Source organism: Erithacus rubecula (assembly GCF_903797595.1).
Source record: "Erithacus rubecula genome assembly, chromosome: 3".
Lineage (NCBI taxonomy): Eukaryota > Metazoa > Chordata > Aves > Passeriformes > Muscicapidae > Erithacus > Erithacus rubecula.
Genome location: NC_136689.1, coordinates 80,413,855 through 80,430,972, shown reverse-complemented (window position 1 = coordinate 80,430,972; position 17,118 = coordinate 80,413,855). Strand labels below are relative to the sequence as shown.

Genomic DNA, 17,118 nt, shown 5'->3' with positions numbered 1-17,118 from the left:
TCTCTTTGCTTTACAGTCTACCAAGGGTAACACCATGGCACCATGTTTATGACGTCCCACACAGAGGCTGACAGCCTTGTGCAGAAGATCTTTTATTACAGACTTTGGGACAACTTTGTCCTGTAATTGTTTTTAAACTGTCATGTTCACTTCCAGAGCTGGAGTGTCAGCACATGAGGAGGTTTCTGATTCAGTGCTCAGTTGAAAAGCTCAGGTATTTCAAGTAATCATTTGAACCACACAGGAAGTTTTGACTGTCAGCAAACCTGAGCTCTTAAGTATGAACCCAATAATAAGAATGCTTTTAGAGTTAGATCTAGAAACAATACTTACTAAATGATAAAAAACAGGTTTTTTAAGGAGGACTGATTTTTTAAAAATTATTTTCAATATAAAATATTATAAAATATATAATCCTACTTGAAAAAAGATAACAGCACTCAGTTCCAAGGATCAGGATCAACAAGGCAAACCTACAGCTTTCAATCAAATTTTACACTTTTTGCCACAACTTGGAAAAGATGCAAATTTGCAAACCATCGAAGTTGAATGAGATCAGTAGCTACCACAACAGACATTCCTTAGTCCAGGACACTGCTCAGTAGCTGTGTCATTCAATACTGGAAGTGGTGCAAAAAATAGAGTATCTGATGACAATCAGGAAAAATGGCATCACACACATGTTATTCCTAAAATCTCTCCTCCATAAAATTTAGGCATATTCTAAATATATAGGTTTACTAGATTTTCCAATTTGACAAAGGCTGAAATGCTCAGGAAAATAAGCAATTTACTATTGATTGAGAAACAAAACTGATTTAATTCTTATCTAATAAAAATGACTCATGATACATATTTCTGCCCTATACAGCACTACACCTGAAGGCTATATCTTTCATGAACAGAGTGCATGGTTAATGTGATACTGCAGTGAAGACACTTCTATTGTAATAGATCTTGGGACTTCAGGGGAATACTTATAGTACATCCTTGGTAAGTACTGTCATCTGTAGAACCCACCAACCTGAGTAATGGCAGCAACAACAAGGAAAGTCTCCACAAGCTTATTTCTACAAAGCTCTTTTCAGGCATGGAAGTGAACCACAGTGGCTGCTGAAATGGTATCAGTGTCAGCCATTATCTGCTCATCTTTGGACTAAACAATAGCACATTGCTTTTTACTGATCATCAGGATACAGCAGCAACAGTAAAAAACCTTCACTTTCTGTACCTTAATGGCAGCTCAATACTTGGAGACATAATTATCACCAGAGACACTAAGACAGTGCCTGTATGTAACAGCAGTTGAACAAATCAGAGTGAAAAGACACATTTGGTCCTTCATTTCCCCTCTCCACTCATGCAGTGCAAGCATGTTCCCTGTAGAGCAGTTCCTAGTGGCAGTCAATGCAAGGAGCATCCCACTTGTTCCTGTGGGGAAGGACCAGCCCTGCAGCACTCACACTCAGCACTTGTGACAGAACCAGGCCAGACTGGAAATAATATCACTTATCAATCCCTCTCTGACGACTAATGATACCACGTCTCCATAGTCTACAGATGAAGCTGCTAACTCAGAGCAGCAGCAGTTCTGCCTATGAATAAACTGCAGGAAGACAACAAGAGGCAACAGAAGTCTTGTGTATTCACCAGGCAGCCATAAAACCTCAGGAAAATGGACTACAGATGGAAAAAAAAAAACAAAACTGGTTCTTCAGGGTTGTTTAAATGGAAGTTTATTAGCAGAGGTATAGGAGTTGCAGGCACTGTAAAAAAACACATGCACCACTGTGTAAACTGCTAAGTTTTCCACTAGTGAGATGTGAAGAAAGCTGGAGCTAAGCAAGAGTAGTAGGTCTATCCAGCAACTTAATGTAAATTATGATAATTAAGAAGTGACAAATCATTTTTAGTCCAAAGTAATTTGTGTTTTCCTCTACCACATGTTCAACTTTAATCACAAAGCAAAAAGACATAAAAACAAAACCAACAAAAAAATGGATTAACAGCAGATATACAATCTACATTTGGTTCCTTAAGCCTTGAAAACACCTAAATTTAAAAAAAAAAAAAAAATCAGTCATAATCCCAGATTTATTTTCTTTTGTGTTGGAATTTTTAGTAATATTTTCTTGCCAGTGACACAGCTAAGGAGAACATGAATGGAGATTATACTGACAATAATAAACATACCAGCCATGCTTTTATTTTTGTGCCTTCAAAACACCACAGATCTTTCAAAGATTATTTGGGTTTACTGACCTCAAGATTTCCAAGGAACTTACTCACAAAAAAATACCATTTGTGGTAGCAAGGAAATTCTAAAAGACAAAAAGAAACAACTTTCAAAATTATAGGTCTTTTCCAAAAGAGACAGCACTTCCGAAGATAATTTCTGGCTCTTTTAAGACTTTATATATCAGCCTTCATTTTCAAATTTTACTTGTAAGATTTGGACCACATGCTTTAGAAATCTCCAGCTTCAGTGCAGAACTTTAGCACCCATTGATTTTCACCAAACAAAGATTTTGCCAGTAATGTGGATTTTGTGATCACAATACCCACAGGTGACCACAGTGGTGCTGATGGAGATCTCATTCTTTCCCTACAGCCAAGCTGTGTTTTGTGCTGTCATCCATGTCCTTTTTGAAAACACAAAAGTGCAGGCATACATGCACACAAAAGCAAAGTCAGAAGGACAGACTGCAAATCAAAGAAGAAATACATGAAACCTCAAATTCCCTGGCACACTCAGCTTCTGGCTCCAGTCACGGCAACTCTTTGCCATGCCAAGCCATACAGGAATTTTATACAAGCAGACTTACAAAATTGCATGCATAATTGCACATATATGCATAAATGCTTTTGCAAAAAAATGTCACTTAAATGTTAGGAGGCCACCTTTTTCTTCCTTCATTGATGTCTGGTACTCTTTGCCACAAATAGCAGGAGCAGATACAGAGAAAAATCACATCACTATTTATTTATAACTCCTTCCCTAATCTTAATCAAGAGCTAGCATATTAGTAACCTCTCTAAGACCATCAACTTTAAACTCACAAAATTATCTTTGAAACTGTGAAGTTTCTTGCATTTTGCAATTGCTTCAACTGAGCAGCAGCAACCTGAGTACATCTGTACCTTGTGCTGCCAGACAGCCCCACTGATTGCAGTGGCCTGGGCAAACAGCTGCATTTACAGCTTGTGCTCACAATATTGGAACCTACACTGAAGCTCCACTTAAAAACAAGGTTCCCACATAAGAAAATAATCAGGCTGCAGTTCCACTGCCTGTGTCAATAACTTTCCTTGTTTGTCCTAAGCAGACATCCCTTCTCACTTCTGTTTCCAAAGATGGGTAAAACATAGTAAGGGAACCAATTTTCCATTAGAGGAAGATATGAAGACAAGGCCTAAAAGTTGAATGGAGTTAAAAAAGAAATCTGAAACCCAAAATGCTTTCACAACATTTCTGTAAATGTCACTGTTCCAATGCTCCATTTTTTCCAAGGCTGTCTCAGCCATATTCAAATGTACCACGGAACGTTAAAGTTCTATACTCTCACTACACATTTAACACAGTATTTTAGCTTTGCTTTACAGCCATTAATACAACACACTACAGAAAAAGGCTAAGAAATGAAACTCTGAAGAAGAGTGTGAATGAAAAGTAGGGAGAAGCCCTTAAAACGCTGACCTATGGAGAAAGTGTGGAGAAACTTCATGTCCTGGCCACTCCTCAAGAATTAAGCTTGCTGGGAAAGAAAGATCTCACAAGCCATCTCTGAAAAGGTCACAGCAACCAGCTGCTGCTAAAGTAGCTTTTCCCTCTTAAGCAAAAAACCGCCACTCTGAAGTTGAACGCAACCCTTAAGGGTGACATGGAAAAAGGAAGGATGATACAATGTTTTCTGCCATACCTTACAGCTCACCAGCGCTCTGGAAATTGCTGCCTAAGAAGAGCAGATGACAATGCTCTTCGTTATTATGGATAAAGTACTTCTGCTCTGTTATTTATTTTCTCTTAAATTGAAGAATATGGAAAGATATTATGAACCAAAGTTAAGTTTTCAGGAACATGCAAATACCAGAGAGCAAAGGTGGCAACTTACTTTTAGCCTTCAAAAATACATTTTCTCCATTCTGAGAGGGGCTCAGCTTCCAGAACCTTGAATTGTATTTTATACTCCCCTCAATATATTCAGCATGAAACTGTCCTGTGTATTCAGAAATAGATTTGGGAACAGCCCTGTATCTGTCATTCACAAGAAAACTGACAAGCCATTCTTAGAGCCTGCTCACCAGTCTCAACCACAGTAAAATACTAAATGGAAAAAGACAAGGTAAACAACTAGAAAACTAGCCCCAACTCCAAAACTTCTGAGTGCACTGTAACATCTTGCATTTTCAATGACAATGACCTTGCACAGCCATGCTAAAAACACCCTAGTCTAAAAGGATTTCCCTGAACATGAAGCTTTGCAAGTATTTTCTTTAGGTATCACTGCAATCTAGACTGCAAATAACACTATTATTAAAAAGAAGGCCTGTAGTCATTCACAGAAAGTAAACATTATGCAACCTTGGCAGCATTAGTTTAAATAGTTAAAAAGGAAATAGAAATGACAATTAAAAAAGAAGGGATCATCATGGACTGACTACTAGGAATAGAAGTCAGACCACAAAACCCTGCTTGATCCCTGGAAGGCAGAGGCTTAACAGCTAAATAAGGAAACAAATGTATTGCTGATAATTTTCACAGAATCCACAACATCACTGAGTAGCACCCTTCCAAGAAGCATTTTTTACTGTAAATACCAAAGGAATTAATAAAGATCAGCACCCTCATTTAAAAATGTTAGAGTACCACACAGTAAGAAAGGTCATGTTTAAGGAGAGTATTTTGCAGGACTGCAGAAGTAATATTAACACAAAAATGAAAAGAGGAGGGGCAGACCCAAAACGCCCTCTGAGAAAGCAGTTAAAGACCATAATACCACTTTAAACAAGAGAATAGCCCACAAAATGACTTTTGGCTCACCATGAACTCCTCTAGGGTCTGGTAGGTTTTCCCTCGGAACTCGCAGTAGTTCTTCCTCTCCTTGCACTGCGGGCAGCACTGCGTGGTGTCCACATGGATGCAGCGAGGGTGGAGCCTGGGGCACTCGGGCTGGATGCACAGCGGGCCCTCCTCAGTGCAGAGGCAGGGGCAGGCGGACGGGCCCGGCGCGAACTTCTCGCCGATGGCGTACACGAAGCCGCTCTCGTCCACGCAGCCCTTGCCCCGGTAGTCGGGATAGGCGTACTCCTCCGGGGGCTCGGCGGTGACGCTCGCCACGGATGCTGGCAGAGACGAGTCTTCAGCCACCTGAGCTTCCTCGGGAGCAGCATCCCTCTGCTCTTGCACTTGAATGCTCCCAGATTTACTGCCTGTCCCCTGGCTGCTCCAAGCCTGCTTCTGCTTAGTCCAGGACTCCTTGTTCGAGTAGTTCCTGTTTCCTTTGCTCTTCCAGTCTCTGCTACCCTCCTCCCTCCCGCTCCTGCCGATCTCATTCATTTTCCCCGGACCTGTCTGGCTGTCTCTTGTAGACGTGTGATCCCTCTTTTCCTGGCTCGCCTTTATCACCTGTTTGTCTTGAGCCTTGGCCAGTTTTTGTACGGGTACGGTGGAGCTACAGAGGGCAACCATGAGGCAGCAGGTAACGAGAAGAGAACTCGAGAGAGCTCCAATTGCCATTGCAGTAGAGCTGGGCATCACCTACTGCATCCCACAGGGGACACTGCATTCACATCGGAGGGAAGCGCTTCATAAAGCCACAGTCCCTAGGAAAAGAAGGATTAGGAATACTTCAGCTTCCGCACTTCTTCCCCCCCGCAGCCCGCCTCGCCTCCACCGAAGCAACATCTCAAACAATATGCAACCTGCCTCGGTAGTTTATGCAAAAGGCAAACAGCCTGCTGCTGCATTCCTCCTCCTCCTCCCCCGCTCTGCCAAGTCTTATAAATAGCAGGGCTCTGGACACGGACCGAGCATCTTCTGCTCCAAGAGAGCACCACGCAGAACTCCGGGGAGTCAGCGTTTGCAAAGGCAGGTGCACGCAAAACTCAGAGTGCATGGTGGGGGCGGGGGGGGGGGGGGGTATTTTTAACTTTCAAATGACAACATGTGAAAAGGACGGACGCCCGACGAATTAGATGGAGCTCCCCAAAATTCAGCAGGGTCCGGAATAGAAATTACCCAGTTGAGTGCTATTCACTGTCTGCACACACGGTGATTTTCATTAACCTTTTATTCAGCCTGGAGTACGCTGGTTTGGGTTTTGTTTAAATACCTACCAGGGAGCACATTTCTGTTACAGACAACTAAAACCAAGCACACTAAAGCGAGGAGACACAAACTCCCTCCCTTCCGAACTGCCCAAACCAGCGCACACCACCGCCTCTTCCTCGCCCGTGCTCCTAAAACAAGGTAGAGCCGCTCCGAGTTTCCGCAGCCGAGGCTCATTTAACCCACACCCTCCAGGAGTTCGGCTGCGCTCCCGGCTTCTCTCCCTGAAACACTGCACGCCAAATCAGCAAAGAAAATAAAAACCCAAACCAAAATACGTACACTACTCCGGCCACGACAAGCAATGCCGCTGCAGCCTCCCGGCACGACCCCAGCTCCGCGGTACCGCTCCCCAAAGCCATTTAAAAGCCCCTCTCTCCACCCGCCCGCCTCCCGGCCCTCGGCGATGGCACCGCGGGGCACCGCGCTCCGCCCGCCCGGCAGCGCTGCCCGGCCCGGCCCAGCCCGGCCGCCGCGGGGAGCCGGGGCTCCGCGCCGCCCGACCAAACTTTCCGGAGGGCCGGGCAGCGCCGCCCGACCCCTCCCGGTGGAGCGGGAAGGGAGCGGGGCCAGCCCCTTCCCCAGCCGGGCCGGTTCCCCCGTGGCCCGGCGCGATGCCTCCGTGCCTCCCTCCCTCCCTCTCTCCGTACCTGCGCTGGCGCCGCGCTCAGCCCCGGCGGCGGCTCGGGGCGGCGAGCCTCGCCCCGCGCCCGGCTCCCATGGCGGGGGCCGCGGGCGGGCGGCCGGCGGCGCCTTGTTGCTGCCCGCTCGCCTCCGCAGAGCCGCCGAGCCCGCAGCGCGGCGCGGCGGCCCCGGGCGGTGCGTTCCCTGCCGGTGCGTTCCCGGGCGGTGCGTTGCCTGTCGGCGCGGCCCCGCCGCCCCGGGGACGGGCTCCGCCGCGGGCCCCGCCGCTGTCACATGGCGGCCGGGCGCCCCCGTCCCCGGGGGCGGCGGGGCAGGACGGGGCGCTCCGTGCCGCGCTCCCTGCCGCGCTCCCCGCCTGTCTCCGCGCCGCGGGTGCGGGCCGGGCAGGGCGCGGCGCGGGGAGGGGACTCGGTGCCCGCCGGGGGGCGGCGGTGCCGCGGCCCTGCCCGCCGCCGCCCGAGGGTGTGCGGGGCGGGGGAGCCGCTGCTGCCGCAGGGCCCCCCCGGGCACGGCGAGCCCTGTCGGGAGGGAAAGCGGGGCAAGGCGGGCGCGTTGGGGTCGGCCCCGCACGCCGGCGGCTCAAACTTTGTCGGTGTTAGGGGCGTCGGTTCGGGAGGCGAGCTGCGCGCTGACCCGCGGTGCAGGTGCGCACACCTGGGGCGGCTGAGCAGCCTTCGGTCCCGTCCGGTGCCCGCGCCGCAGCATCACGCAGCACTGTGCGTTAGCGCTCCCCTGCCAGCCTGCTCTAGCAGCGAGCTGGTACGTGGTTTACTAGTTGAAGTACTTACTTACGCTTTTGCACGGCTGATGGACAGTTCTGAAGTTAAGTGCAGTTGCATTTTTCTCCTTTCTACTTTTTTTTTAAAAACAAAAACAAAAGGACAGAATGGTCTGTTATAAAAGGCTTGCTGTATGAGTGTTGAGACAGACTCGCACAAGATAAGCTAAAGGTACTTTTGTTCAGGATCTAAGCAAGGGCTTGGAGCCCAAAAGGTTATTTATTTATGTAGTTATTTATTTTTAAGCTGCATTAGATGACATACCAGTATAATCTTCTTTTCTGAATTCTGCTTTACAGATGTTCCAGAACAGTCCCAGCTGCACTAACCCTCTGCTGCAGTAGTACTTTAACATCTGCTGTGCCATACTCATGACTAGAGCTGGATATCCCAACGTATTTGGCACTGTATCTGAAATTTTTAGGCTAGGTATAATTTTCGGGTTTGTTTTTGTTGTTGTTGTTTTTTTTCCCACTGAAATGGTAGCACTGCAATATCAGTACTCCAGAGAGCAGTGGAAATCTGCTGTACACTAATGTTTCTTTGTTAAGTACCTTCATGAGCACCTGTTATTTGTAACAACCCAGATACTTAAATTCCTCCCCGGGACGATGCAAGTGCTAAACTCTTTTGGCTGCTGGGTTGTTGCTATTAGAAAGTATTGACTCCTGTCTAATTTTCAAAAATATTTCTCTTGAAACCACCTCATATCTTCCAGTCAGATGTTCACCCGCTAAATACTGCTTTAATTCTCAAAAACTTTAAAATACAAGACTTAAGTTTTGTAGGATATGATGAAGTCAAATTTTTCCATAGATTGAGCTTGTAAAATGAAATTCCATATTGCTAGGGGGTTTCTAGACAAATTCTCTCATTGGACTTAAGGTTCTGTTTATTCAGATTTGTAGGTATATTAAGTGATGAATTGTAGCTGACATTAGGACCCTTGCAGAACTGAAACCTGACCACTTCATTAATGTCATAGAATCAAATTGCAACATGTTACAGTCTAATTCATTAAACGGCAGATAGGTAGGAAATGTTTGGTGTTTTCTTCAGTGAAGTGAAATCTGAACTAGGAGAGAGAATAACAAAAATCTGTCATCCGAAGGCAACTCCTAACAATATTTTAAATGAAAAATGGTATACTTATGCTTTAACATGCAAGGTCCTGGAGACTGAAATCCTGTTTATTTACAAAACAAACTCAGCATAAAAATACAGCTCCAAGTTTCCCTACTCTGCTCCCCAACCAGCCAACAGCAGCAAGGACAACTCTGTATCTGGATGAGGATCAAGTTCTGAATCCCATTCAAGAGTTTCCTTTCCTCTGGGTCTTTCTGCATGATGAGGACTTGGTATTATCTAAATAAGGGCTGTCACATGCACAAAACAGTTCTCGCTGTTTTAGCTTAGTTTTGCTAAGAATTAGCCAAGTTTTATAGGATGCAGTTGAATGGGAAACAAGAGGGAACTCAGTAGTTGAAATAAAAATTGTTCTGTCAAGGAATAACTTAAGCTGACCATCTCTATTGGACCAGACAGTGGAAGTGGACATCCATGCTGAATATAGCTGGCTATTAGTCAAAAATACTTAAACATCTACTCCTGTAGGTTAGGGGGACTGAAATTTTGGTCAATATTTTTAAAAGTTACCTTTGTATGAACAACACAAATTGAAATGTAGGATCTTTTGCCAAGTTAAAATTGGTTCTCTGACTGGGTAATTATAAAAAACTCAAAACCTCGCAGCTAGGCAGACATGATCTAGGCAGACATCTGAAAGTATTGAAGACAACCACTTTTAGCCTAATATCTTGGATATGCACATACCCCAGTGTAGACACACAACCCTGCACTCCAGGAAATCACCTGAAACATCCAATCCTTTCATGTATGCTCATGCAGGGACCATTTTACTGCTGGAAGTGTCCCCTGCCTCCAGTGAGGAGACAGGGAGAGAAAAGAGGGGGGAGCTCCATGGCACCCTGGAAAGCTGGGCAGGGCAGGGGGGACAGAAGAGGAGCCCCAGTGCAAGTGGGGAGTGGGTGTGGGTGTTGGAAACCCCCCCAGGACAGCCAGGCTGGCCTTGGTGACAGATACCTGCAGAGCCCAGGGGGAGGACAGGGCGTGCTCAGGGGGAGCAGGGCTGCAGCAGCTCTGAAACTGAAGGTGAGAGGGGAGATGTCCCCAAAGCATGACTCCTCCAGGAAAAGGGATGGTTCTGCCTTTTTATTTTGCTTTGTTTCATTATTCCTCCTGAAAGGAAGAGGGTTGTTATATGAAAGGTATTTTTTTTATTGTGGTGCTAAAGTGGCAGTTCTTCAGGCTGGTTGAAATCACAGCCTTCAAAAGGTGGCAATTTGTGCAATAGCATTAGTTCAGCCATATAAAATAAGGCCTTCAAATAGCAGTCAGTCTGAAGACAGAAAGAGAGAGACAAAGCTGAAGTGCATATTACTCTAACAAATCATGTGTATTCGAAAGGCTCAATTATAAATAAGCAGTTTAAACAACTCTTAAAAAATAAATAAAGAAGCGCAAGCTTCCATAACTGTTTTAAAAGTAGGTTGGCTTTCATATTTTCATTTTTATTTCTTGTTTTCTTTATGCCACCTGTCAAAGGATACTCAAGACACATTCCCGTTTATTCTTTTTTCACTTTTCTGATGCCTCTTTAGTTCTGAAGTTATTAACTTTTCAGTTATTGAAGAAGTATTGCACAAGTTTTACTTAGAGTTGTCTTCATTAATTGTTTTTAATTTATTTAGTTTTTCACAAATATTGATATGTTATAATACAATTTTTTCTGCTTTGTGTTCATGAAAACTTAAACTCCCCCACTATCATTTAGACTATAGGATCTTCAATACTCTTCTACACTTATTTAAATCACAGTTTGCATGCTGGGAAATAAATAATAATGAATTTTTGGTTTAAGTTTTGTTTATTACCTGTAAATAAATTAAAAAAATATATTTCTGTAGACCAAAGGGAACTTTAGAAGTCATAGGTTTAGAAAACATCTTTTAAACAGGATTTTTGCTGCTACTGGTTTATGTTCTAGGAACTCCCCTTTAGTTTATGATTGTCTCATTATTAAGCAAAATATAAATTTAATGCTGTGCTGGTTTTGACTGGGGTGGAGTTAATTTGCTTCACGGTAGGTGGTTTTGATTTGTACTGAAAACAGCGTTGATAATTCAGGGAAGTCTTCACTGTAGCTGAGCAGTGCCTGCACAGAGCCAAGACCTTTTCTGGTTCTCACCCCACCCCACCAGCAAGGAGGCTGGGGGTTCACAAGAGCTGGGAGGGGACACAGCCTCACCAGCTGGTCCCAGCTGACCCCATACCATACTGTATGGCATCATGGCTGGGGTGCAGAGCTGGGGGAGGAATAAGGAAGGGTGATGAGGAGTCAGTCTGGAGTGATGGTGTTTGTCTTCCCAAGTCACCATTACCTGTGATGGAGCCATGCTTCCATGGGGATGGCTGAACACCTGCCTGCCCATGGGAAAGGGTGCCTGAATTCCTTGTTTTACTTTGCTCATGTATGCTGCTTTTGCTTTACCTATTAAACTGTCTTTATCTCAACCCATTAATTTTATCACTTTTCCAGTTCTTCTTACCACCCCACCAGTGAGTGAAGAAGTGACTGTGTGGGGCTGAGATTACCTCTGGAGTTAAACCATGACAAATAGAAATAAAACACTTCATTTAATATAAAATATCCTAATTAAAGGTGTCTATAATGAAGTCTGTTTCAAAATGTTGGAAAGAAGACTAGTTTTGTTTTAAAAAACCTCTGAAAATATCTCTTTGAAAATATTGATTTATTTGCTCTGCAAGCTCTGCAGAGATTTTGATGCACAGAATAACTTGAAACATTTAAATACACAATCTTTTGTATAAACAAGTCTTAATACTTTACCTAATTCTTTTATTTGCAAAGCCAAAGGATGCACTACAAATGTTTTTAGTTTTTACATTGTCTTAGTTTTGAAAAAAGTGAAGAAAGTGTTTCTTAGACTTGTGTTTAGGTCTCTTCACAGAGAATCTAAAATTCAGTTAGAATTACAAGTCATTGTTACTTTTCCCTTTATTATTTATTATTAAATTCTTCTTTTATTTAGAATATTTAAATTTCTCTAGATACATTTTTGGTAACATGAAGTTCTTCAATAAAGGCAATATCAACTATCACAAGGTTTTTAAAAAATTTTGGTTCCTATCTTGTTCCACATTTTAATTTAATAGATCTCATCCCTCCATTGCTCTTTAGTTTACTGTAAAAAACAAAACAAAACAAGCCTACAATCAAAAACCCAGCTTTGCTTTCTCTCCGGATTTTTGCTTTCTCTCAGGATTTCTTGACTTTTATTGTATTAAACATTGACCTAAACTTAATAAACAAATGGAATTGAAAAACAAAAAAATAAACAAACCACAAACAAAACTTATGTACCTTACAGGAAGATAGGGAAAAATGAAAACTATTTTTGGCAAAATTGATCTAGTACTGTAACTCACACCAATATTTATTTCCATTCTCTATCTTTTTTTAAACTTCAGGAATATCAATTTTACTCTTTACTATTTGTTTTCTGTTGAACTATTTAAAAAACAACATAGGTGTTTTCTAAAATATATATGTATATGAAATAAAAATGTGTTTAAGTACATTGTTCTTATTTACTCTGTTAATATTGTTAGTATAAAGCAAAACCATTTATTATACAATTGTTGCTTATAAACTCCTGTCTCCTACCAAGACAAATCCTTAAAAATAATGAATTGTTTCCTGTATCAAGAATTGGAAAGATAAAGAATTCACAATATTTGTGCAATAGCCTCTCTTCTCCCCATAGTTTATAAGATTAGAGTATAACCTCCAGGTACTTGATCCTGGAGTATTAAAAAAAAAAAAAAAAAAAAAAAAAAAAAAGTAAAAATCCAAAACCTTAACAGCCTGCAGACTCAGAGAACCATCATGGAGCTTAAGCGATATTTTTCACAACTTACTAAGCATAACCCTCTAGTTACAAAGGCCTCAGTGATATCTTTCCAGAAGACCTCTTACAACTTTTCCTATTCTTTGCCCTCTTTTTTTTCCTCATTACTACTATCCAGTTTGTAAAAATTGCAGCTTTTGCAATGACACTTCATGCATAATGCATACACATCTGATCCTACTGCCCTCCTTACTTTTTGAATCTGCTGTCTAAGCTCAACTAAAGGAGCTTTGACAATGGAATTGCTTTCTCAAAGTTTCACAAAAAGGTGAATTGATAGCAAAGAGCAGCATTACAGTGATTGTCCCCAAAGATGTGCCCAGGCCACATTAGGCACATAGATCTTGCACCTTGGATGCTGGAGTTAACAGATTTAAAGTTACCAATCTATAAGATAATTCTGCTAATTGTTGTGCTCAAATGCCTTTGCTTTCCTGTCATTATCCTTCCCTATGTAACTATAGAAATCCCTGTGTCCCTCAGCAGGTACCTGTGATACAGCACCAGGTGAGCAATGGATTATTTTGTTGCTCTTCTTAAATTAAAGGCCCAATGAGGCCTTTAAATGAATTCATATACATTCGATAATGTCATAATTTTAAAGGCTGGGTAAATTATGATTTGTAACATATTGAAAGTTTTATGAATTGCAGATTCCCAAGTGTTCTGTCCTTAGATCTAATTACTGGAGTTGATTACATTCATAACCTTCTGAAATCACAGGGGCTGGTGATACTGTTTTCTCTCTAATAGGAAAAGTTACATGGTTAAAAAAATCATAATTTAGGCTTCAAGCTAACAGAGCGGAGCAAAAAAGTCAGAGTAGACAATATTTGCACTAGAACTTGAATTAGGAAACAGACAAACAAAAGGCTTATTAATTGCTGTGTTTGCACTAAGGACTAAGACACTCCAGGTGCAAACTGGGTGTCCATATCCAGGCACTGCACAAATACTTAACAAATTGGTTGGGATCCCTAGAGATGTGCATCTTTCAGTGGATGGAAATGAATGGCCTGAAGTCGTACAACAGGTGTGGGCTGAGAAGTTTATGGAAAACTCCTGCTTCTCTCTCATCTTTTCTTTCAATTTTCATCTTACCAGTCACCTTTACCTGCCTCTGTTCCCTGGTAGAATATTGATTTCACTGTTGCACAGCTGGTATGCTACATCCCTTATATACGTACAAAAATTTAGCTCGTTCATTCAAAAATATTGTTTGCTTGTTACCACCAGGCCTTCATGTACTGATGTCCTTAGGTCAAGTGTAGCAAGCAGGGTACTCTAGCACCATGGTACTAATATGGTATTAATATGAAATAAATGGAGGTATTATGTAATTTCAATAATGAATGCAAGCCTTTCATGCTGGTTGAGTTTACTATTTGTTGGAAGAAAATAACAGATGTCCCTTGCTACTCACAGTTCTGCTTGAGAGTTATTTCAGACAGGATTTGCTAAGATCTGACTTTTCAGATCAGGTCCTTGACAAATCAGTGAAGAAACTGACAGCCTAGATGCTCACAAAAACTCCCCTGTGACACTCCTGACAGTGAATCAGGGACCAAAAACGAGATAGAACCACAAGTTTCTTCCTTCCCCCACCTGAGGATATTAAACCCCATAGTCCTACCTTTCCTCCCTAACCACCAGACTACTGGCAATTAATTGCTCACTTAATACTGCTCTGCTTTAAATAGTTTCCTGAAGAAAGACTGACCTAAACTTAGTCATCCTCACTGTCAAGGCAATCAATTTAAGCAAGGAAGGGTGAACAAACCTCTTTTAGTGCCCATTTGCAGCTCTGCTCAGAGCTTAGAGACAGATTGGATTCTCATGTGATCCTAGAGGTCTTTTCCAAACTCAGTAATTCTGTGATTCTATGTGTTTTCTTCTAATAATTCTAACTCTAATCAGAAAATATTCTGTAAGCGTGACCCAAATGAATTTTCATGTGAACAGGCCTTGAGCTCTAATTTGTCAGTCTCTACTTTGGCATTGCCAAAAACCAAAATTGTTTTTCAACTTGGTTTTACAGCAAAAGTCATAGACCAAGAACTGACAAAAAAGTCTGGCTAAAAAAAAGACAAAAGAGAAGTTGAATCTTGCTCTAGGGATGAAATGGTTGTTGGAGAAATACAAGGATATTAAATCAGCCGTGAATTGGTTTGCCTGAATCAACTATTCCTAACTTGGTAATCCTCACTGTGTTAAACTCTTGCCTTTAAAGACTTTCAAAATGCATCCTTCCTTCCTCTATTATTAAAACCAATGCAGCTTTAACACAATTACTGATTGCTAAAGCAGATTCAGGCTGCTGACCCAGTATAGTAATTCCATACAAAGCTATACCTCAGCTTCTGCCAAAGATCAGCAGCAGCAGTACCAGAAGAAGAGAAGGAGGATCAATGCATCTAGTACCTTCCAGACTCAGGAAGGATTTGCCTAGTTAGGACTTTGACAGGCCACGAAAACAAGGAGCCTGATTGTCAAAGATCCTGAGCCCTCTGGGCCTGCTCTGAAGAATCATGGAATTATAGAATGGCCTGGAATGGAAGGGACCTTAAAGATCATCTAGTTCCAACACCCCTGCTCTGAGCAGGGACATCTGTCCCAGAGAAAAAGCAAAACAATAAAATATCATAGTTTCCTTTTATTTCACTTTAGCTAAAAATAATTTTGCCATTCCCATCTGAAAACAGTCTCAAAATTCCATATAGAAAAATAATTCCAATGCATTTTTGTTTAAGAGTAACTTAACTGATGTCATATGATAATTTTTCAAGTAGTCAAGGTGTATAACACGGCACATAACAGAAAAACCACTCAAGATATAAATAGTGGAAAACAATATGTCCATACCCTCTTGAGAAATCAGAAGTAATCTGACAATTAGTTTTACAGGAGAAACAAATTAATGTCCAGGACTTCTGAAAACCTAGTCCTTAGCATGCCCTATAAGCACTGCCTTATTTTTTAACTGACTTTCTTGCTACCATTGAGCCCTCATCATCATTATCCCAAAATAGTTATCTGCTGAGAAACTAATCTAGGTGTTGACATTGAAATGAACTTTGTTTTGCTAGCTGTTTGATTTCTGAAACTTAGGTTCCTTTTGCTTCATGTAACCTTTTGCCTTTATTTTCTTACAAGGGTCCACTTAAGTTCCTTTTCCCTGACAGATTCAAGAACAGGTGTTTATGTGCACATATGCAATTTTCTTTTACTATTGGAATTACTTCTATATATTTAATTCAAAAAAGAAAATTTTGTTTCGCACCAGTAACTGCTACACATAAAGATCATTTAAGAAACTAGGATAAATAACCTAGGAGCCTAGGTTATTCCTGAGTGCTAAAGCTGTCATATTATTTGTATTATTCCTGACAGTCCATTAGAGTTTTCATTTTCCTTCTGTATCTTTTGGAATCAATAATTTCCAGTTGTGAGGGTTTTGTTTTGGGTTTATTTGGTTGGTTGGTTGTTGTGTTTTTTTAAATTAAGGAGAGTAACAATCAATATGAGTTGAATCCACAAAAAGAGATGCCCTTGCCAGTACTCCATCAAACTCTATCTTGGGTCTATGGAGAGATCCTTGCATAGCAGCTTGCAACCACCCCAAGCAGTCATATTTCTCTCTGCAAATTAAATTTCTTTAAAAAGTCTCATTGTATCCTGAGGCTGAAATTCTGTTCCAGTAAATTCTGATCTACAGAGACATCTACTTCCCATTGAAGTTGATGAGAGCTGCAGGTGACCAGTGCCTCTGTAGCTCAGACCCTTAGGCTGGATTTCTCCCAGAGTACGAATATGTTATTAATAAGAGCTAGCTATCTTTGGCTGAAAGCCTGGTGAAAAGCACTTTTGTACTTTAAACAGAAGTGAGATGGTTGATTATGGCACAAACTCTCATCTCTCCTCAAAAGTTTTTGCCTTAGTTTATTTTAAATAAATTTTTTTTCAAGCCAAGCCTTAAGTTAGAAGTAAACATAAGAACAGGCTCCCAGAACTTTTCTACTTTTTTGTTTAAAAAGAATGAAATCAGATAAATGGGGAAAAAAGCAACCATCTTCTATCTCCAATGCTTTCTTTTTTTTTTTTCCACTTGGGGTTAATTTTTCTTTAGAAAGATAGAGGTTATAACTGATTTTGGAAAAGGAAAATATCAAGCACACCTGAGGTTTTAAACAAACAGTTCCTGCTGCTAAACAAATCCACGGTGATTTGTAGATGGAAGAAAAATCCCTGAAGCAGTGGCAAAAAATCCAGTAGTAGTTCACTGGATCTGTGTCTAGGCTTTTACTTTGGTACTAATGGGATTTCTTTGATATGTTGACTCAGGCTTTTGATAGAG

General features: G+C 41.8%; 1 protein-coding gene across 4 annotated transcripts in view; it reads right to left on the bottom strand.

Annotated features, from left to right (window-relative positions):
* VWC2 (von Willebrand factor C domain containing 2) overlaps positions 1-7,388 on the bottom strand; it is a 52,899-nt gene extending 45,511 nt beyond the window's left edge. Inside the window, exons 1-3 of one of the 4 annotated variants that reach the window (XM_079302241.1) lie at positions 6,979-7,382; positions 6,435-6,560; positions 5,042-5,823 (exon numbers count right to left, since the gene is read on the bottom strand). In XM_079302241.1, the coding sequence (XP_079158367.1) occupies positions 5,042-5,755 (714 nt within the window). In that variant the 5' untranslated portion in view covers positions 5,756-5,823; positions 6,435-6,560; positions 6,979-7,382. Of the gene's footprint in view, positions 1-5,041; positions 5,824-6,434; positions 6,561-6,978 lie in introns of all 4 variants that reach the window. The other 3 variants (XM_079302242.1, XM_079302243.1, XM_079302240.1) reach the window with 3 other exon arrangements.
* Positions 7,389-17,118: the final 9,730 nt, after the last annotated feature.